General features: G+C 32.4%; 2 protein-coding genes across 7 annotated transcripts; one reads left to right on the forward strand and one right to left on the reverse strand.

Moving 5' to 3' along the window:
* Positions 1-6202: 6202 nt before the first annotated feature.
* On the forward strand, positions 6203-13554 carry LOC107950307 (kinesin-like protein KIN-5D). Of its 2 annotated transcripts, none has more exons than XM_016885123.2 (23): positions 6203-6424; positions 6827-7051; positions 7143-7272; positions 7403-7558; positions 7933-8409; positions 8589-8686; positions 8768-8924; positions 9083-9152; positions 9255-9331; positions 9443-9496; positions 9584-9664; positions 9770-9881; positions 10106-10192; positions 10275-10450; positions 10810-10971; positions 11055-11162; positions 11249-11407; positions 11493-11576; positions 11687-11892; positions 12378-12479; positions 12563-12672; positions 12796-12947; positions 13027-13554. In XM_016885123.2, exons 2-23 carry the CDS (start codon positions 6882-6884, stop codon positions 13273-13275), a joined length of 3177 nt encoding a protein of 1058 aa, XP_016740612.1. In that variant the 5' UTR covers positions 6203-6424; positions 6827-6881; the 3' UTR covers positions 13276-13554. The 2 variants fall into 2 exon arrangements, with proteins under 2 accessions (XP_016740612.1, XP_016740615.1); XM_016885126.2 differs by having other exon boundaries at positions 6215-6424; positions 6832-7051.
* Positions 11880-19862, reverse strand: LOC107950305 (uncharacterized). Of its 5 annotated transcripts, none has more exons than XR_001697981.2 (4): positions 19392-19862; positions 15023-19246; positions 14732-14769; positions 11880-12368 (listed from the first exon to the last, which is right to left on the reverse strand). XR_001697981.2 is itself a non-coding variant. In XM_016885121.2 (4 exons), the coding sequence occupies exon 3, from the start codon at positions 19137-19139 to the stop codon at positions 15036-15038; it is 4104 nt and encodes a 1367-aa protein (XP_016740610.2). In that variant the 5' UTR covers positions 19140-19142; positions 19215-19246; positions 19392-19861; the 3' UTR covers positions 14582-14769; positions 15023-15035. The 5 variants fall into 5 exon arrangements, 4 of the variants coding, with proteins under 4 accessions (XP_016740610.2, XP_016740611.2, XP_040946276.1 ...); XM_016885121.2 differs by lacking the exon at positions 11880-12368 and having other exon boundaries at positions 14582-14769; positions 15023-19142; positions 19215-19246; positions 19392-19861; XM_016885122.2 differs by lacking the exon at positions 11880-12368 and having other exon boundaries at positions 14582-14769; positions 15023-18163; positions 18251-19246; positions 19392-19860.
* Between the last annotated feature and the right edge of the window lie 1523 nt (positions 19863-21385).

Here is a 21385-nt window from a genome sequence, read left to right on the forward strand (position 1 = left end):
ACCAAGCGTTGAGTCGAGTTTCCATCATGGGTGACTCAAATATTATGGGCTTGTATCTCATCCCAAATTTTCAACTTTCCAACATAGCTATGTTAATTATTTATAGCACATGGTGAAACTTTATATTTATTTGTGTCTTGAAAAATCACAAGACCAACATCCCCACCATGTTCAATTATCCATTCTTTTGCAAAAGAATGTTATCAAGGATATCCTTTCTACTATTGTCAAATTACAGCGATCACTTTATTTTTTCTTATCATGACAATTCCATATTTGGCTATTTTATTTATTTCTTGATATCCAAGAAATTAATTTCACAAACACCCAATATATGAAACCATACATCATGTCTTTTTCACCAAGTTGTTGAAAAAATGCCTCAAATCTCTTGGTGATACTAGACAACATATTTGCTATTTGTCATAGCTTCTTTTCAAAGTCAGTACATGACTTTAAAGCTCTCTCTCTTTTTTTCTGTATTCATAGTCAAATAATATTATTTTTTCTTAATGCATCATATATATACAAGGGTGTAACATATATAGTCACATTAGAGGATCATTAGTTGTCCAATCAAATGACTATAAAATCACACATTTATTCACCATTCACCATGGACTTTATCAATTATTTTTTACTATGATCAAAATAATGTTCATCACCTAAATGGATCAAATAGCATTCATATTGTTATTTTTATACTCATGAGATCTTTGATTCATGGCTTCCAAAGTAAATTTCAAAATTTACAACATCTCAAAATTTCATAGAACCTAAAGATGATAGATCCTATCCAAGCCATATAAAAAAATCACATTCACCATCATAAATATGTACAATATGATCTCGAATTCAAATATATGATTATCACATTATATATTCTCACTAGAAAATTTCATACCAGAATAGTGATCTTATTATATAAGTATCTTTTTTGGTTTTAAGAAACCATCCCAATTCAACATTTTAAAAGTATTCGTTGGATTTAGTGACGTAACTTTTCGATTTGGGAAGGCTCACCCGAATGGTCATAATACTTCTGTTAAATAGAAACATGTTCAACTAATGTTTGAAAAATGCCATCACCATTCAAAATGAAAGTAATTTTTCGATTCATTAATAGATTTTTCCCAAACTTGCATTTTCATTTCATCTTCCTTCTTTCTTTCTTTTTGGCTTTCATTGCCCAATTTTTAACTCTAGGCTACTTCTTTTGGATTTTGGCAAAGCCTCCAAAAAGTTGGCTTCTCTTGGTATCACCTGCCATCATCTAAGCTATCGAATGGGACATGACTAAGTTGTAGTGTCAATGCACTAGACCTATGAGTTTGATGGTTGAAGCCACGTTTGATAATGGTTTAGCACGCATTTGTCATTTTTCTGTTTAATCCATGATGTTTTTTGGTATTGGCTTTTGAGGTTTATTTCGCAGAATGACCTTGGCTGGAGGTAGACATTCGAGCGGTGGTTGGTGAAGACTCCAAACCCCTGCTAGTTTAGGTTATTTTTCTTATTTTTCGAGATTTGTGTTCACTATGAGTTAGGTTGAACTTGACTTTATTTTGATTGACTTGTCATACTTATTTTTGTATTTTTTGAAACAACTGGACCTGCTGTAACTATCCTTCTCTTAATAGATATTATTATTGGTTTTTTTAATTAATTAAATAAACCTAAATTTAAATATGGAAAATACTAGTGGCTTGTAAGCTTTAAAAGTTTTAAATGGTTAGATTAATTTGAGAAGGTAAGTTGAAAAGGTATATAAGTAGAGGGGCATGTGCCTCCTCGCATCACTCTTTATCACGTGGGGCGTCTTTGCCACCTCATACTAACCCCACTTTTTTTTGTATTTTTTTTCTCCTCTTTTTCGATTATTTTTGGGTTAATTTTTCCTATTCCAACTTTTTTGACATTTTACCTAAACTTAACCACCTCCGAATTTAGCAATTATTTTAACCTCGTAATTAACTTAATAAACAAATGGAATTTATTATTTATCTATATCTATAATATATAAAAATACGAATTTAAAAAAATTGAACTAACAAGAATACTTTTTATTTTTTATTGCATTATTAAATATACAATTAAAAATAGAAATTGTGATAATTATAAATTTTAATTGATAATTCAATAGAAGTTGTGATATTTACACATTTAAAAATAATTATATTTTTATTTATAAGTATTAATTAAAAATTTGTGCTAATTTTAAAATAGATATATTATTTGAGTGGGACTAAACATAAAATATAGGAAAAATTTGTGATAATTATAATTATAATTATTAATTAAAATTTTTTATATAAAAGATAACTTGTGCTAATTTTATTGATGTAAATTTGAGTTATTAGTTAAATAGAATTTTAAGCATCTTAATTATAACTTAATTATTATTAGAGTTAATTTTGTTAATTAATTATTGAGTTATTAATTAAATAGAATTTTAGGCATCTTAATTGTAACTTAATTATTGTTAGAGTTAATCATGTTAGTTATTGTTTTGAATAATGTTACTTGCATTAATTATATAAAGTAAAATTATATTATAGGTTGATTATGTTAAAAGTGATTTAATTATTATTTGAAAATTTTCTATTATGAAATTTGAATGGATAGGTTAATTGCTTTAATTATATTCAATAATTCAAATAAAAATTATTTTATGTTAATTATTGTAATTAAAAATAAAATATTTAAAAAAATTTTGATTAAATGTTTTAACACATAAAATCACATGCAACACATGTAATATTAAAAACTAGTTTTTAACTAAATGTTTGAGATTAAATAGTTTGCTAGTGACCTATAGGGATGAAAAAAAAATCCAAATTCGCTGAGTTTTGAATCATCTAATTTGATAAATTCTTTTTCTTGGATTTTGGTTTTGGATCATGCAAGTTTAGTTCTCCAATTAATTAGATTGGGTTGAAATTAGAAAAAAATTTCTCAAGATAATTACCAAAATATTCTTTTATATATAATATTATTAGTTTAAATTTGATAATAAAATTTATATTAATATTAAAATATTAAAAACAAAAAAATATCATTAAAAATAATAAAAATATATAAAAAATTAAAAATTATGACATATTAAATTGATTCAAAATTTGATATAATCTTTTTTTTAATTGAGTTCAGGACAGATAAATTAATATTTAATTTTAAATAAATCAAAATCAAATTATATTAGAAACATATGGAATTGAGATTGGAATTGACCCTTTCCATGTAAGTGTCCAATATATATATTAATGGTGTTTGGTACACTAACTCTTTCAATTTGTAGAATTTTCTTTGTCTTTCCTTTTCAAAAATATTAAGTTGTCTATTTCTTTTCAGGTAGATATGTATGTATTTGTATATCCATGTGTTTTACCTAAATTCAATTTTCCATTTGATGTTGCTGAGTATACTAGGAAGTCTATATACTCTTTTTTAAACTCGTTACATTTATCAAGCGGATTATTATTATTATTATTATTATTATTATTATAGGACACATAACAGTTTTACAATCCTTTTAACTCCATTGAGTAATTGTCCTCTTCCGAACATAAATGCATAAATTAGGTACATTGAATGAGATAAATTAATCTTAAGTGCTCAATTGGAATATGCACATAAAATTTTAAAATAATATACATAAAATAATTTTAATTTTAAACTCAATTGGAAATACTATATATTACTACGCCTATGATATATTTATTATGTGGGTGAAAAAAAACCTTTAAAATAAAAAAAAATAGAGATATATTAATTAGATAAATATGTTCAAACAAGTTAGATAACTTGTACATAGGTTCAGGTGCTGACATCAGGGGCATAGCTAAGGGTAGTTGATTGAAATAATAACATTTTTAGTCCCTCTCAATTATTAAATATTCCATTTAAGTTTTTTTTAAACAAAAAATTTCTCTTTCACCTCAGAAAACTTTTAAATTGTATGTCTTCCTTGCTTCATCCGTGGTTAACATGTTATCTAGAATTCGATTCCACTATAACTCTTTCTCCTCCGATTAAAACAGACTGCAAGCTTTAATTATAAAAAAGAAAAATGACTTTTCTAGAAAATGTAATAAAAAGAGTTGAAATTCAAATTTCAAAATTTCATCCATTCACACGAAATAAAAAATTAAAATAAATAAAAGGTTTTCCTAATGGGTTGATGATTATTGGTTAAAAACAAGTTTAAATTTTATAGAAGAAAGCGAACAAAATTTTAAATTATTAGAAGACAAAATTAGTTGTTAAATACAAAATTCATCTTGCAATGGGTCCCTTTCTCATTGGTTCTTAGTGGCTCCCAACTTTCCTCATAAACAGAAACCTGCTCTCCTCACTCTCCCCCAAAATCTTAATCACATTAAGAAATAATGATAACCTTAATCACATAAAAATGAATGGGGACTAATTATGGATTTAGTCCCTCTATTATGTTCAAACTTGAAATTTAATCACTCTGGTTTGATTCATATCGTAATAAGTTCAATTTGATAACACTGTTAATCTATAAATAAAGTAAAAGGGAGAAGTCAATTTTGATTATATTCATTCATATAAAATCCTTAGAAATTGGAAATATATATTATATAGATACTGGATATGGATTAATATATTAAAAATGTAAAATCTTAAAAACATTATCTGAAATTTTTGTAAATAAAATAAGTGAATTGGAAAAACTATTAATACTGACATAAGCAGAGAATACAAAAAGTTGTAATTGACTATGAAAATTTTAAAAAGATGAAACCAAGAGTGAATTGTAAAAAGGAAATATTAAGTAAATATATTTAATAATTACATTTTTCAATATTAATATAATATAAAAAAGTATATTAAATATTATGATTGAGAACTTAATGATACTACTTTAGTTGATAAATTCAATTGAATATTAATAATACCAAAGAATTATGTAAAATACTTTAATTTTACATTTGTGTAAATTAATCTCTCCCCTCTATATACACAATGGCATGTTTTTTATTCAAAATCTTTTAAGTTTTAGAATTTTAATTGTATTGCAAATTTTAAATATTTATTATTTTATTTTTAAATCATTTATGGAAATGAAAATAAATATTATTATTTTTTAACTCACATATATTGAAATAAAAAAATCATGCTTAAAACTATATGAAAATTTTATAATCTTGAATAGACTTTTAAACATTTATATTTAAATAATTTTTTATAATTATATTTTTACTGAATAATATAATTTCAAATAATTAATTAGATCATAGTTATTTAAAATATTTTAGAAAAAATAAAACAATCTACATACAAATATTATAATTTTAGTTTATGAGCTTTTCAAATTAATCTATTTTAATCTTTGTATTTTTTTAATTTTAAATTTTTCAATCTTCACCCTCAAATTTGTTTGCCCAAATTCTATTATTAATCTTGTAGATTTAGTTTATATTTTTAAATTTGATTTTAATCTTTATATTATTTAAATTTTAATTCAAACGATAATCATTAAATCTATTGTTCAAAATGATATGATTTTTTATGAGTATTTTGTTGAATTAATAAACTCATGTGACATTACAGATTGATAATATGTTTATCGCATAAAATTTTAAAAAATAAAAATGTGACAATCATTCTGGTGGTGAAGGTTATAATTTTAAAATTTTAAAAATATAAATTTAACAATGCTCAGATAATAATACATATATTAAATTCACATACGCACTTACAGCAGAATTTAACTAGAAAAATAAAATCTCAAGTTTAAGAAAAGGATAATTTCGTAATATTAGGGAAAGTGAGAGGCAATTATGCTAATCTCCAATATCCGGTTTTTTTCTAGTTCATATTTTTCAAAAGGTTTTTGTTATCCCCTTTGGCTTTTAGCCATTCGTTTCCATTTATAACGGTCGGATATTACGATGTACTGAGCTTCCCCCAACTTCGTTGCCGTCCCTTCACAGTTTATCCATACTAACGCCGTCAAAATCAAACCATATCTCCTGCCTCCGTCTGTCTAGGGCTGATAAAAAAAACCCGTAGTATAAAAACAAATAATTTTTGTTTAATTCATAATTGTTTTTAATTTTTATAATATAAAAACAAATCTTTTATGTATAAATTATTAAATATATAAATAAAATTATTTTTTAAAAGTGGACCACTGTTCCGAATCGAAAACTTAAATTTTTTTAATAATCGAACCGAAAACCGAACCAATATCATAGTTACAGTCCCCTTCTTGGTGAAGCTCTCTCTCATGTTCATTTTTAAAAAAGAGAACGAAAAATGATTGCCATTTGGATTTTGATTAAGTCTCTCTCTATATTTTAAAAGTTCGAAAACTCTCTCAGCTTCTTATTCTCTTTCTACAATCGTTGCCATTTGAATTTCCATTTAGCTCGCCGGCATTTTGTTTTAATTCAATGTAAGCTCTCTTTTAATGATTTTTCGTCGCCGATTCTCTTAATTTAGAAACTCTAAATCGGTAATTCCGATCCAAATCTATAGATAAATTTCATTCACATTTTTCTGCTTGATTTTTTATGTACATTTTTTTTACTCTGAAGAGGTAAAACATCTTTTTCTTCCAAATCTGTGTATAATTCACCTTTCTTTTCTTTTCTTTTTGTTTTTTATTTCATTCAAAATTTTGATCTTCTGTGGACTGAATTAATGTCTCATTAGTGTCGAGTTAACTCACTGAGTTTGAGCTTTTCTTTAGTCACCGCGTGTACTTAAAAAAGTTTTAGATTCGCTAAAGAAACGTACTAGTATCTACATCTTGAAGCAATACTACGTCATTTACACTGAATCCGAGTTTTCTCAGTGTAGTTACAATTACACAGTGATTTGAATCGCAAGAGTCGCTAGAGCTCTCTGCAATGGAATCTGCACAGCAGCAAAGAAGAGGGGGAGGAGGATTGGTATCGCTATCTCCATCGCAAACGCCACGTTCAAACGATAAATCGGTGCGAGATCTGCGATCAGCCGATTCCAATTCGAGTTCCAAACAAGATAAAGGCGTTAACGTTCAGGTTATTTTACGTTGCAGGTCAGTGTTTTCATTTTTTGTTCAGTTAGTATTTATTTAAAGGATTAAAAATTAATAATAACAATTCCGGTTTTCTTTTTCCTTTTTGTAGGCCATTGAGTGAAGATGAAACGAGAATACATACTCCGGTGGTGATATCGTGTAATGAAAGTAGAAGAGAAGTTTGTGCTGTACAGAATATTGCTAATAAGCAAATTGATAGGACCTTTCTTTTTGACAAGGTTTCATGCTTGTTATAAATTTGCATTTCATTGGCGGAGATTAAATTTTATGTTTTGTTAAAATTAATTGCTTGGCTCTTGAGAAAATGTAGACAGAGTGAAGTTGGAAACATTAATTGTTTTTTGCTAGGTCTTTGGTCCGTCGTCTCAGCAAAAGGAGTTATTTGATCTAGCTGTGTCTCCCATTGTGAATGAAGTTCTTGAGGGTTATAATTGCACTATCTTTGCATATGGCCAGACGGGAACTGGAAAGACATACACAATGGAGGGGGGAGCAAGGAAAAAGGTTTGGTTTTGTTCTAGTTTGTTAAGGTTGCATTTGGAAACTTGAATTTAGAAAATCGTATTAGTGTGGTAAAGCATATATGAATGCAACATTCATTATTATTTTTCAAAACCATTGATTCTTTTATGCCTATGTAGTTGTGAATTTGAAATTCTTTTTGTAAATAAATTTCATGTTTTTATGCCTTTCAAAAATATAATCTTATTAAATTACAAAATATTTTAGATAGAATATATGCTTTTTTATTCTCACAATTTTTGTATAAAAATGAAATTTGAATCCAAATTTTCAAGGTTATGTTTTCAGGCATAGAATAAATGATTTCATGATCTTTTGCTTGCTTTCAGTTCTAAATGAACTTGTGGTTTACGCAGAACGGGGAATTCCCAAGTGATGCAGGTGTTATCCCTAGATCTGTTAAACAAATTTTTGATATATTAGAAGCTCAGAATGCTGAATATAGTATGAAGGTTACGTTTCTAGAGCTTTACAATGAGGAAATAACAGATCTTCTGGCACCAGAGGAAACTATGAAATTCGTTGATGATAAATCTAAGAAACCCATTGCTCTTATGGAAGATGGGAAAGGGGGAGTTTTTGTCAGAGGCCTTGAAGAAGAGATAGTTACAACTGCTAATGAAATTTACAAAATCTTGGAAAAGGGCTCTGCTAAAAGGCGAACAGCTGAAACTCTACTTAACAAACAAAGTAGTCGTTCTCATTCTATATTTTCAATCACAATCCACATTAAGGAGTGTACTCCAGAGGGGGAAGAAATGATTAAATGTGGGAAGCTAAATCTCGTTGATCTTGCTGGTTCTGAGAATATTTCACGTTCTGGTGCGAGAGAGGTATTGTGTCACGATCCTGAATGTATAATTTTCTATGGCTATGAGTCTTATGTATCAATCAAATGACAAAAAACGACAAAAAATTCTATGTTACTCTCTTCAAAGACTGATTTTGTGTTGCCAATGTTAGGATATTTGAACCTTTTAATTGTTGATCCCAAGTTAATTGGCTCTTATAGGGCAGAGCAAGGGAAGCTGGAGAAATTAATAAAAGCTTGCTCACTCTTGGTCGTGTTATCAATGCACTTGTTGAGCACTCTGGTCATGTACCTTATAGGTATGGATGATCAATACGTGAAAATTTCTCATTAGCATCTTGTTTTAGTTTGGATAAATAATATATATTTGCAAATGGCAGAGATAGCAAACTAACAAGGCTATTGAGGGATTCTTTGGGAGGGAAAACAAAAACATGTATAATTGCCACCATATCACCATCCATCCATTGTCTGGAAGAAACACTCAGCACTCTAGATTATGCGCATCGTGCCAAGAATATCAAGAACAAACCAGAGGTCAGTGGATTAGTCTTATGAATCACCGTTTGAGCTTTTCATTGCTAATTCTTTCCCATTATACAAATGAACTATGTCCCATTTCTCTTTTATACAAAGTTAAAATATTTGATCTCTTTGCAGCATGCTGAAATAATTGAAATTTGTTACTATGACAGATTAACCAGAAGATGATGAAATCTGCTTTAATAAAAGATTTATATTCTGAAATTGATCGGCTGAAGCAAGGTAGTTGGCTGTTCTTTAAAATTTTTGCCAAGAAACTTAATTACCTCATCGTTTGGTTCTTATAAGTAATAATTTTTTGCTTCCCTTTTTATGTTCTACCAGAGGTGTATTCTGCAAGAGAGAAAAATGGCATTTACATTCCACGAGATCGTTTTCTCCTTGAAGAAGCAGAGAAGAAGGTAGGATTTAAACCATGTGATTGAATGGTAGAAATGTTTGTCCCAAGTTTCATGGAGGATTGAATTTATTAGTAATACACTATTACTAATAAATATTAACTTTTACCTCAGGCTATGGCTGAAAAAATAGAGCGCATGGCACTTGAATCAGAATCCAAGGAGAAGGTCCTTTTCTTGAAATCAACCCTTTAGTTCTTTTCTGATGTAGGATTCAGTGGTCAAGCTAATTATTCTTTCTTTACTTTTCTGCAGCAAATTACTGAGCTTCAGGAGCTTTACAACTCACAGCAGCTGATGACTGTGGATTTAAGTGAGAAACTTGAAAAGAAGGAGGTATTACAGTTTTGGACGGTCAACGTACAAATATCATATTAGCTCTTTTATTGTCTTATACCATGACAGAAGTGACATTCTCTTTCTCGTTTCCTTTTTCACCAGAAAAAGCTCGAGGAAACTGAAATTGCATTGTTTGATCTTGAAGATAAACATAGACAAGCAAATGCAACTATTAAAGAGAAGGAATTTTTAATATCTAACCTCCTTAAATCTGGTGAGTTGGAGGTTGCTTGGGCAACTTGTCTGGTCTGTTTTTTTTAACCATTTCATTATCTTCATTTTGATGGTTGTTTTGTCACTTTTTTTCATCAGTTACATGGTAAGGTCTTCTTGAGATGTACATGCACATTTCTGATAGAAAATAATGTATAGAATAATCGTTCTGCTTTTTATCTTTTTATAGTTGAATTTTAAATATGCCCGTTGCTAACTTTTCAGAGAAAACACTTGTTGAGCGTGCTTTTGAACTCCGAGCAGAGCTTGAAAACGCTGCATCAGATGTCTCAGATTTGTTTGCCAAGATTGGTTAGTATCCTTAGTACCTCACGTTATTTTTAGCAGGCTTGTTCTCTAAAGGTTTCTTTTCCGAATGCTGTTATGCTTTCAGAAAGGAAGGATAAAATTGAAGATGGAAACAAATCACTTATCCAAAAGTTTCAGTCCCAGTTGACCCAGCAGCTTGATATCTTGCACAAGACTGTGGCAGCTTCTGCGACTCAACAAGAGCAGCAACTGAAAGACATGGAGGAAGACATGCAGTCCTTTGTATCAACAAAGTCTGAGGTATGGTTTCAACTTGAACTGTCATTTCTGACCCAAACCTGACTACTCAATCCGATTAACTCAAATCCGAACTCGACCCAACCTGCTTTGACCATAAAATATCAACAACTCAAACCTACTAAACCTGAATTCAAAAAGGACCTGAACAAGTAACCCGAAATGACTTGAACAAAAACTCGACTAGGAAACCCAATGATCCAAACCTAAAAATTTTAAAACTGAATTGACCCAATCTAGATTGACTTGATCCGAAACGAATCTAACCCACTCAAATGACAAGTCTAGTCTCAACAACACATTTGAACATATTTAAGGACTCGATTGATAGCCTCTATAGCTTATCCTTTGTATAACTGCAGGCCACAGAAGAACTTCGAGGAAGGTTAGGGAAATTGAAGAACATGTATGGTTCGGGTGTCAAAGCTTTGCACGATATAGCCAAAAAGCTTGATGGAAATTTTATGTCAATTACGGGTGATCTAAATTCTGAAGTTGCTAAGCACTCATGTGACCTAGAAGATGTAAACAGTATTCTCATCACTAAGTTTCTAAGTGGACTTTCCTTTTCTACTTCTGCTTATGAAGTTATTTATATGTGGTTCAGCTGTACAAAGGAATTACTGCCGAGGCTGAAGCGTTACTTAATGACCTTCAAAGTAGTCTTTACAAGCAAGAGGAGAAGCTAACTGCATTTGCTCAACAACAGCGAGAGGTTCGTAACTTATTGCTTCATGTCTCAGCTAAACTGTAATTGAGAGGTGTTGGTAGCGGACTCACTTCTTTCTATTCCATCTACAGGCACATTCCAGGGCAGTAGACAATGCAAGGTCAATTTCTAAAATAACAGTGAATTTCTTCGAGACTTTAGACATGCATGCATCCAAGCTGACCAAAATTGTGGAAGAATCTCAAACAGTAAACGACAACAAATTGTCTGAATTTGAAAAGAAGTTTGAGGTACTTAATGGTTCTTAGTTCAGATAGTTTTGCTTTTCTTAAAGCCAGTTAAAGATAACTTCAATTCATTATATAATACATGTAGGAATGTGCCGCTAATGAAGAGAAGCAATTGCTGCAAAAGGTGGCAGAACTGCTTGCAGGTTCAAGTGCTAGGAAGAAAAAGCTGGTAACTCTATACATGAGTTCTAATTTCAACATTCTTATGAGCTGTGTTTTCTTGATCTGTGCTCAATAATTATTTTGGGAGTAATTCCTTTATTTCTGTTTTCTTTTTAGGTCCAAATGGCAGTCCACGATCTCCGGGAAAATGCATCCAGCAAAACCAGTAAACTACAGAAAGAAATGTCTACCATGCAAGAGTCCACTTCTGTTGTTAAAGCAGAATGGAATGTTCACATGGAAAGCACAGAATCCCACTATATTGAGGATACTTCTGCTGTAGAAAGTGGAAAGAAAGACATGGAAGATGTTCTTCAAAATTGGTATGGTTGGTTTTCATTCTTTTGTTTTTTTTTTCCCGATAATTCAAGTAAGCAAAGTTTTGCAACAAAGTTTGACAATGGTTACAAACCCACTCTCAGAGAGTACATTAGCTACTACATTGAATTCAAGTACCTATTCCTACCAAATCATGTAAATATACGAGTTCCAGGCAAGACGAAAAACCAGTGTTTATTGTTCTACCCTTAGCTCTCCTTACAGCTCAATGCAAAGCTACCTGCCAAGAGTCATGCTGCTTGGAACTTCCAGTAGCTAGTGTACTCTTTGAGAGTGGGTTGCTTTGAAAACTGGCCTTCACGAGATAGATGATCCCTTTTTTCAGTATTATCCCCACATGATAAGAATTCAAGAAGAGATGTTTGTCATGATGATGTATTTAAGCACAATTTTCCCTGGCATCAGTATTCTGTTTGCAATGGATTGCTTTTAAGTAGGCACTGAACATTCTACAAAATTCCTGTTGCAGTATGAAGAAAGCAAAGATGAGTGCTCAGCAATGGAAGAATGCTCAAGAATCCCTTCTCAGTTTAGAAAAGAGTAATGTTGATTCTGTGGATTCCATTGTTAGGTAAAGCTTTACTTCCTCAAAAAAGTATTTTAGACAACTTCAGATAAAGATCACTGATCTTTGTTATCTTTTTATTCAATTAGGGGAGGAATGGAAGCCAATCAGATCCTCCGAGATCAATTTTCTTGTGCTGTATCCACTGCTCTTGAAGATGTAGACACTGCAAACAACAGTTGCCTAACATCCATTGATTGTAAGTATCTAGATTCTTACAACTAAATGAATATAAAATATACAGCTAGACCTGTCAATTCTTACTATCCTGAATCTGAACCAAATAGAAAAGGAATAAACTAATGAACAAAATTATGAGCAGATTCATTACAACTTGATCGTGATGCATGTGGGAACATGAATTCGATGATTATTCCTTGTTGTGAGGAATTGAGGGAACTGAAGGGTGGTCACTACCACAAGATTGTAGAAATCACAGACAATGCAGGGAAATGTCTGGAGGAGGAATACATGGTAAGTTTGTAGAAATCAGCAAGCAAGACTGTAAGAAAATGTTATTTATTTAATTTTGGTTGGAAACTCGTAATCTCAGGTGGACAAGCCATCGTGTTCAACACCAACGAAGAGGGCATTCAACCTACCAAGCATGTCATCAATAGAGGAACTGAAAACGCCTCCATTCGAGGAACTATTAAAGTTGTTTTGGGAAGCAAAATCAGCGAAGGTAGCCAATGGAGATATAAAACACATGTTGGGGGAATATGAAGCAGCATCAGCAGCTCCCCAATCCCCATCCCAACAATTGAAAGATTCTAGACTTCCTCTCACTGCTATTAATTAAAAAGTGAATGGACTTTTAAAACAGATAAAAACAAGAAATTAGTATATTATATTATATTATATTATATTATATATATAATATTAGTATAGTGGTAAGAAAGAAAAGGTGTGTACAGTGCAGATACAGAACCAGAATACGGTGTGGCTGAACGACTCCTTCCCTTGGGCTTCCATTCATTGTTTGTTGAAAGAATTCAACTGGAACATGCAGTGAGTTCTTAAATATAATACTAAAACAGTGATTTATTATTATTATTATTACTACTACTGTTTGCTTCTACCCTCCATTTGGTGGTTCATGTTTGAGTTGAGATTTTCTATTCTTTAAATGCCCCATCTCGTAAACTTTAAATATACTCCTTTATTAGTTATATTTATGTTATAAAAAATTAAGGTTAATTGCACAACCATTCTCAAATTATGATTAGAGATGGCAATGGATCAGGTGTTCTTCTGCTCCCCATGTTCACTTGTAAATAACCAACTCCAACCTTGAAATGACATTCAATTATAAATGATATTTATAATTAAAAGGGGATTTTATCTAAACTCAATCTCAATCTCACCTTGTAAATTTCAATAAAAAGTCAACCTGACCCACCGCAAAACCCAATTCACAAAAAAACCTATAGGATTGGGATGTAAAAATACCCCTATAGGGTTGGGATGTCGGTTTAAGGTTTTTTTTTTTGCTACCCCAATACGCTCTAATTGAGTTCATAGAATGTTGGTATATCCGTACAAAAAGTACCAATTAAGTCTTTCAATCAAATTGTAAATAATTTATGCATATTACATGGAGAGTTTGGATCTTATGTATAAAAAATAATAACCCTCCTAAAATTTATTACAATTTCACATGTTTTAAACATACTCCATATCCGAAATCAAAAATGTCAATTAATGTAAATTGACAGCTAGGTTGAATAAAAGAGCAGACATGCTTTAAATACTCAATTAAAATATATGAAGTTTAAGGACTACTATACAATCCAAGCAATATTTAGCAATGCCTGGGGCAATTAGCCCAAAAAAAAATATATTCCGTTAATTAACTTTGTAAGCCAATTTGCATTAAAAATGGTATTTTTTTAAGAATGGGACAAATTTGATAAATGCTTATTATCCCATTACATTAATAGAGAAAAATACTACAACAATGTTATTTATTCGCAGCTTTTGTATCAAGGGAACAAGCTGGTCAAAGTATATAGAAGATATGCAAAATATGCTGCTGTTATAAATAACTAAGATCTGCTCCAGTAAATATGTACATTAAAAAAAAAACACCCACGTAAACCTTGACATTATCAAAAATATAGATTATATTATTATGGTGATGATTAACAGAATCATGAAGTATTCATTGACCATCAGAATATCAGTTTCTAGTCTACATTTTGTTCTAAAATCACTATCTATATGTAAGTGTAACCTTCCAATTTATAAATACATACCTTGAAAGCTTTCTACCCTACCTAAGCTGGACTTTGCCCTGCAAAAATGTCAATGTTACACTCAGTCAGAAATCAACAGGGTCAATGACAAGCACCAAAAATGTACAAGCCATATTAGGAGTGTCATGACAGAGGAACTTACTGATACAATCATACAAGGCTAAAAGCCTTCTAAGTATCAACTAAATTCATAGTAAATATACTAAAACCACTGAGGTTAAAATGGTGAGCAAAGAGTTATTAAAGCACCAACTAGTTAAAGAAAATTTGCATAGAACAATCGAAAACTACCTCAAGTATTTGATCATAATAAGCTTGCATCGAGGTGTTCAACTGGTTTTTCTCTACCATCATCAATATCATCAATATCTTCATTAGTGGAATTTTCTTGACATTGTAATTCGCCATCTTGCACAGGATTTAGGTCAGGAGGCTCCAATGTCATTGGATGATCCTGCTGAGTGGTACATTGCTCAGACTCATGACTAGAGTCAGCATTATCCTCCGCATTTTGTCTATCACAACACTCCATCTCCATCTTTTTATCATTGTCAATGCATGAATGTTCAACATTAAGCTCAGAGCCTAATTCAAATCCCGACTGATCCCCAGTGTCATGAAAAGCCACCGTTACAGCTACTTGATCGGATTGCTCAGCAGTATCCTTTTTCGGCCTCTTCCATTTCTTAGTAGATGAAGTTCCATCATCCTCAAAATCTTCTTCTTCTCTTTCTCTATGCAAATAAACCCACAATTTCCTCTCTCCATCAAACTGTACACAAGGATCACGTTCATAGTGCAAGCGGTCTAAGGCTCCACTAACAATCTGGTTTACTTGTGCATCAGAAACTTCTTCGACGACGTACTGAGAGTCTCTTATCAAAGTACAAACATCTGCACGTGTGCCAATACTTCCGGGCAACCTGGCAGCAGCATCTCTCACAAGACAAAGAATTGTAACATGCGGTGGCCGATCACGTTTCAGCATAAAATGGTCTCGAGCCTTTGAAGTTGGCTTACCTCCACATCTTCTCAAGGGAGCAACTATAGACTTTTTTCCATCAGCAGCTGTGTAAGAGAAGGCCCTGTCAGGAATAGAATACCTAAGAAGCTCCTCCCTACGGAAATAAGCTCTCACTTCTTCAGAACTTGAGCTAATGGTGTTAAGGCTTTTCTGAGCTTTTAGGTCTCTGAACCTTTCTTTCTCATCTAAGTTGACTTGCATCAGTTCAAGCGGAGGTGCAGGAAGACTTCCTATTTGTTGGAGAGTCTCTTGACCATTTTTTAGCCAATTTGCAAAAGAATCAACCAACTTGACAAGCATTTTGTGAGGAAGACCCCAGGCTTCGGGTGATATCACCTCCTCAGCAGTCTCAACATTGTTTGAGCTATGCATAGCAGGGCCAACCCAAGACCAGCTTTTTGTGGACTTCTCATAGGCAACAAGTACCTTCCAACCTTTTGCTCCCAAAGGTGCTGTTTTTGATGAGAAAATCTTCAGAACTCCCCGAACTAAATCTTGAAGCGGCTCTTCTGTCTCAAGGATACACGGATCTCCAGGATTTACTGCCACGCGATGAACAATATCATGAACGGTAAGAAAAGGCACACTTGGTTGCACAAGATGGTCTGAACTGTTGGTAACTGTGTTGTCACATGAGAGAACCCCATTCAGATCACCTTGCTGCTTTCCATTCTGCTCCTCTCTAGGTTTACCAACCTCTAAGGAATCTTCAGGAAATGGAGTAATCATTGCCATACGAACTGCAGAAAGAAGATGTATAATTGAGAATGAGAATCCAGTATGAATGGTAGGGGTAATCAAAGTAAATGGCTTTTTCTGTGGTTTGGTTTCCATCTCCAAATCTGTGGTTCCCAGATCTGCACCATGAGGCTCAGAAGGTTCCATATCTGAAGTAACTGTATCAACCTCCAATTTCCGTTTTCCCTTTTTCTTCACGAAAGGAGAATCATCAGTTTGCTGCTGGGGGTTAGGCTGCACGTTGCCATCTTCACCTCTTCCGTTGACATCTTCCATGTACCTCTTCCCTTTCTTCTTCTTTGTCACTTTGTTGCTCCCTAGCAACGAAGCTTCAGACTTCTCACAGCGATCATATGCTTCAGTGTTCTGTCTTTTCTTCCCAGTTCTACCCAGGTTAAATTCATCTGCCAATGATAGTGCCACAGGTGAACCATCCTCCTCATCAAGATAATCATGCTGATAATTTGACTGAGTAATAAAATGATCATAGGCAAGTTCACCGTTCTGCCTTTTCTCAGTAGGGTAGGCCCTCAATGAGGACCTACGTAACCTGTCACCAGGTTCCCCTCGTAAATGGCCATTCTTGACCAACTTGGAAACTTGTTTCCCACCAACCTCATCGAAAACTCTAGAACCAGAGTTAGGCAAGGGACTGCTTTCATGCATCTTACCCTTCTGTTTTCTTTCCGAATAGTAGCTTTCTACTCCGGCCACGTGCACATTTTCCTCAAAGCTCTTTTTGAAGTAGCGGTTCATTCCATCAAGAGGCCATCCATCCTTCATAGTATATTTCTTTGAAGATTTGGTCTTCTTAGAATCAAGGCCAGAATTCAATGAAGACAGGCGAGGATTTTCTACGATGCCACTGGTGTATGCCAACTTGCCTCTCATTAGAGGGTTGCTCTCCTTCTCATCATCAAATTGCTCAGATGAGTCAGATTCTGTTTCTTCGTTTTTAATAAATGCTCTACTACCTTTTGAAAGGGCCATAACTGCTCCTCCATTTTGCAAATAGTTCCCTCTAATCTTCTCCTGCGATGTTTTCTTTCTACTGTCAGATTTCAAGAATTGGTCACTCATCAGTGGTGAGGAAGCTTTATAAGATTTAAAACTGAGATCAGGAGACTCCCGCAGTGTTTTCCATTTCTTGTGCTTAATATTCCAATCATCAGGTCTAACAGACAAATCCACAGAGAAATCTTCTCCTTGGTTTTCATTTTGCCAAAACAGTTCAGTGCGCTCAGATAAGTCAACTCGACTCCCTTGCAATGGCAGTGAAGGAATTCGGCCTTTTATAGACTTTATTTGATCTCCGGCTGCAAATAGTGGGTCGTTTTTGAAACGCTTGGACTTTTTGGGAAAATTATAAGATGTTCTCATATTAGGAGGCTTTGAAGCGTTCGCATTCCTATTCCTACCATAGGAAAGGAAAGCATGCTTTGAAGACAAAGGCGAAGCCATGAAACTATCAGTGGCTAATTCTTCCCCTCTTAAAAGATTGTACTTCTTCCTTGCTCTCAAAGAACCAGATTTGCCCATGATGCTATCATCGAGAGCATTTTGGTTTCGCTGAATACCTGTTCCAAACATTGGGTCTTCAGCATCATCTAACCTCATCCAATCCCTTGCCCTGAGTGCTGCAGACTCATATTTCTCTCGAGGAAGTGTTCCTGGCAAACCATATGGCTCAGAATTCATATCTAAATCAGGGGAAAAGCGGCTGCCAAACTCTCTTGCAAAAGGAAGTTTTGACTCACCTGTCTTCAGTTTGCCTTTTGGATTCTGCTTCCTGTATTTTGATGGTTCCAAATCCATCAGCTGTCCTCGCGATGCAAACTCTAAAACTGGTTCAACCCCAAAGCCAGAGTAGCGACCTGATTTCTGTGGAGCTTTCCAGTCCTTAACTCTTTTGCTCCAAAAACCATCAACCAAATCCTCTCCATCAGAGGATGCAGAATCCTTATCTTCCAACTTCTCATACATCAAACTATTTTGACTTCTCATAATATTCAAAACACGAAGCCGCTCCTCAATACTGTATCCCCTACAATTAAGCCAAGCATCCCTCATTTGAATAAGATTGACAACCATAGTATTCTGATGCTTCCTCAGATGATAGTAATGCTGCCGCTTCCGAAAGAAATTCATGCCCTCCCGATAAAGTGCAACCCTCGGCTCACACAACCCTCCTTTCAACATATCAAACAAACTCTTAATAGGACTCCCAAAGTGAAGATTATTACCATTAAAAATGTCGATCAAGGTCCGCATAAAGGTATCCTGATCCATATCAGGTAAAAACTTAGTAAGGCTAAACCTCTCTTCATCACTTAAACATTCATTCCACACATCAAGAGACAAAATATCTTCCAATCCAGGAAGATCATATAACTCAAAAGGAACCAAACAGGTCGAGTTCCCGACTTGGCAAAATTCAGCCCCGGTTTCACCTAATTCCAACAAATCAAAGTCATCCGAACCTGCTCCTGAATCAGCATCATCGTCAAATTCATCATCAGAATCAACGGCTGAGCTTGGACGTTGAAGCTCGTCCTCATCACTTGACACAGTCATCTCTCTACTACCAGGCGAAAACTCCGAATCAAAGGGTGAAACTTTGGAATTACTCTTCTCAATCGCCATCATAACCTTAAGCACCAAAAAAAAAAAATCTAATCCTCAATTCTACCAATTTAATATTTCAAAAAGAATTATTTTCACCGTTTTCCGAGTACAACGAACTCATCAGAAACCTAACAGAAACAAATAAAGGAAATAAATTCTCAAAATTTGAAATTGCGAACTAAAAGAAAAACTGAAATACAGTAAAAATAATTAAGTTGAAGAAGCAAAACAACATTCAAAAGAATATAAAAACATATATATGTATATGTATACCTCGTCCGAAAGGAAGTGAAGAAATATCAGCGGCGAAATTGAAGATTTGGAGATCTCCTTTTCTTCTAATTTTCTAATCAAGAAAAATAAGGAGGAAAAAAAAGCAAAAAGAAGAAGAAGAAGAAGAGAGAGTTAAATCTGAGAAGCCCTAAAGGGAGTTTTTGAAATAAAAGAGGAAGGAGATGAGGGGATCAGGGGAAGGGGAAGGGGAAGGGGAAGGGGAAGGGGGGAGTTGAAGAAGACGGAAGTGACGTGGAAGGATGGGAGCCCTTGGATGGAAATTGCAGAGGAAAAGACGAAAAAGGGCATAGGGTTGAGGGGGGGGGCGGGGGAAGAAAGAAAAGAGAGTGGAAAGGAACTTGACTGGACTTGACTCAGTGAGTTGAGTTCGTGCGGGAGAGAAAGAGGGAAAGGGAGAAGCAGAAGAAGAGAAAGGCTCGTGATTTAGCATTTAGGAAGTTTCCCGCCGTTGGATCTTGGCCCGCTTTAGGCGCTATTTTGCCTCTTCGACGTCGTTTAAGTCCCTCAATTCCTTTTTCATTTTTATTATTTTTTACCTTTTTCAATTTTTTGAAGCTTTAGACTACAGCGGGAAGGTGGTGGTAGTTAAATAGACGGTTATGTTTCTCATAAAAAGGAATTTATCTACTAAAATTATTATTTCCTAAATTTTACTTTTCTTTCGTACAATGCAAGAGTTTAATGTGGAATATAATATATTTCATGTATAAAGGATATGAAAAACAAATATTAATATTAAATAAATAAAATATGCAAAAATGAAATCATAAACTTTTTTTTTTATGTCTAAACCTTAATTTAATGTATATATAAGATATAAGTTTGTATATCCGTGCGTGCACTAGTTAATTTTATTTAATAATAAAAATATGTATTAAGATTTATTTATTTATTTTTATATACAATAAAATTTATAATTTAAAAACAATAAATTTTATATACAGTTTAGACAATGGATTATCCATTATTATGACATAAATATAGCATTAACGATATCAATTAGAAAGAAAATAAAACAGCTATTTTATTTGAATTAAAAGCTTACTTTTTATATTATTTTTATCCAATAAAAAATAAATTAATATTATTTTGTTATCACTTTTTGAAACGGTACTTTATTCTTATCATTGATTTATTGAAAAAATATATATTTTTTATTATATCTTACAATTAATTGTTATCATTTATTCATATTGATAAAATTTATTGAAAAATTATATACTTGTTTTGGTGGCATATTAAAGATTAACTCTTATCTTACTAAAAGAATATTAACTTTTATGAGGTTTATTCTTTTAGCATAATGATAATCAAATTTACTATAAAATAGTACAAATAATAAATGGTATGGAACAATCGAAGAATCTAACAAATTAAAATATGTATTTATAGGAACCTATGTGATGGTCTGATGGTCAAAAGGCTCACTGTCCTAGGTATGCTATAGGTTCAAGTCGCACTAATTACGTTCATTATCGAGCTTTGCATTGTTATTGTAATTTACTAAAAAAATACATTTATAACGGCATGAGAAAGTTATTTCATCCATCCAAAAGGCTCCATTTCATAAGTTTGTACAAAATTAACAAAATTATACAATAAATTGAATATTTACTAAATTAAAATTAATATAACATCAAAATTAAAACCCAAAGTTAAAACTTAAAATTAAAAAAAATTAACATCACAGTTAAAATTCAAATTTAAAACCAAAATTAGCTTAAATTTAAAATAAAAAATAAAAATAAAACATATGAAATGACTTTTTTTATTAGACATAAAAAAGACATAAAAAAATGTAAAAATGACTAAAATGTAAATATGTAAATAAAAAAAATATACTCTATATAACAAAAAAAACTAAAATGAAATTATTTAAATGAAATAAGAACTTCAACATAACCATACAAAATACAACATGAACTACAATGAAATTAACCCAAAATTAAACTTTTAATATTAACTCTTCAAAT

The sequence above is a fragment of the Gossypium hirsutum genome, chromosome D03 (assembly GCF_007990345.1).
Source record: "Gossypium hirsutum isolate 1008001.06 chromosome D03, Gossypium_hirsutum_v2.1, whole genome shotgun sequence".
NCBI lineage: Eukaryota > Viridiplantae > Streptophyta > Magnoliopsida > Malvales > Malvaceae > Gossypium > Gossypium hirsutum.

Bases quoted from the DNA above. Each gene is read 5' to 3' on its own strand.
- LOC107950307 (XM_016885123.2), top strand. From the start codon at position 6,882: ATGGAATCTGCACAGCAGCAAAGAAGAGGGGGAGGAGGATTGGTATCG. The intron at 10,972-11,054 runs GTAAACAGTATT...TATGTGGTTCAG, and splicing joins ACTCATGTGACCTAGAAGAT to CTGTACAAAGGAATTACTGC. The intron at 11,408-11,492 runs GTACTTAATGGT...TAATACATGTAG, and splicing joins AATTTGAAAAGAAGTTTGAG to GAATGTGCCGCTAATGAAGA.
- LOC107950305 (XM_041090342.1), bottom strand. From the start codon at position 19,139: ATGATGGCGATTGAGAAGAGTAATTCCAAAGTTTCACCCTTTGATTCG.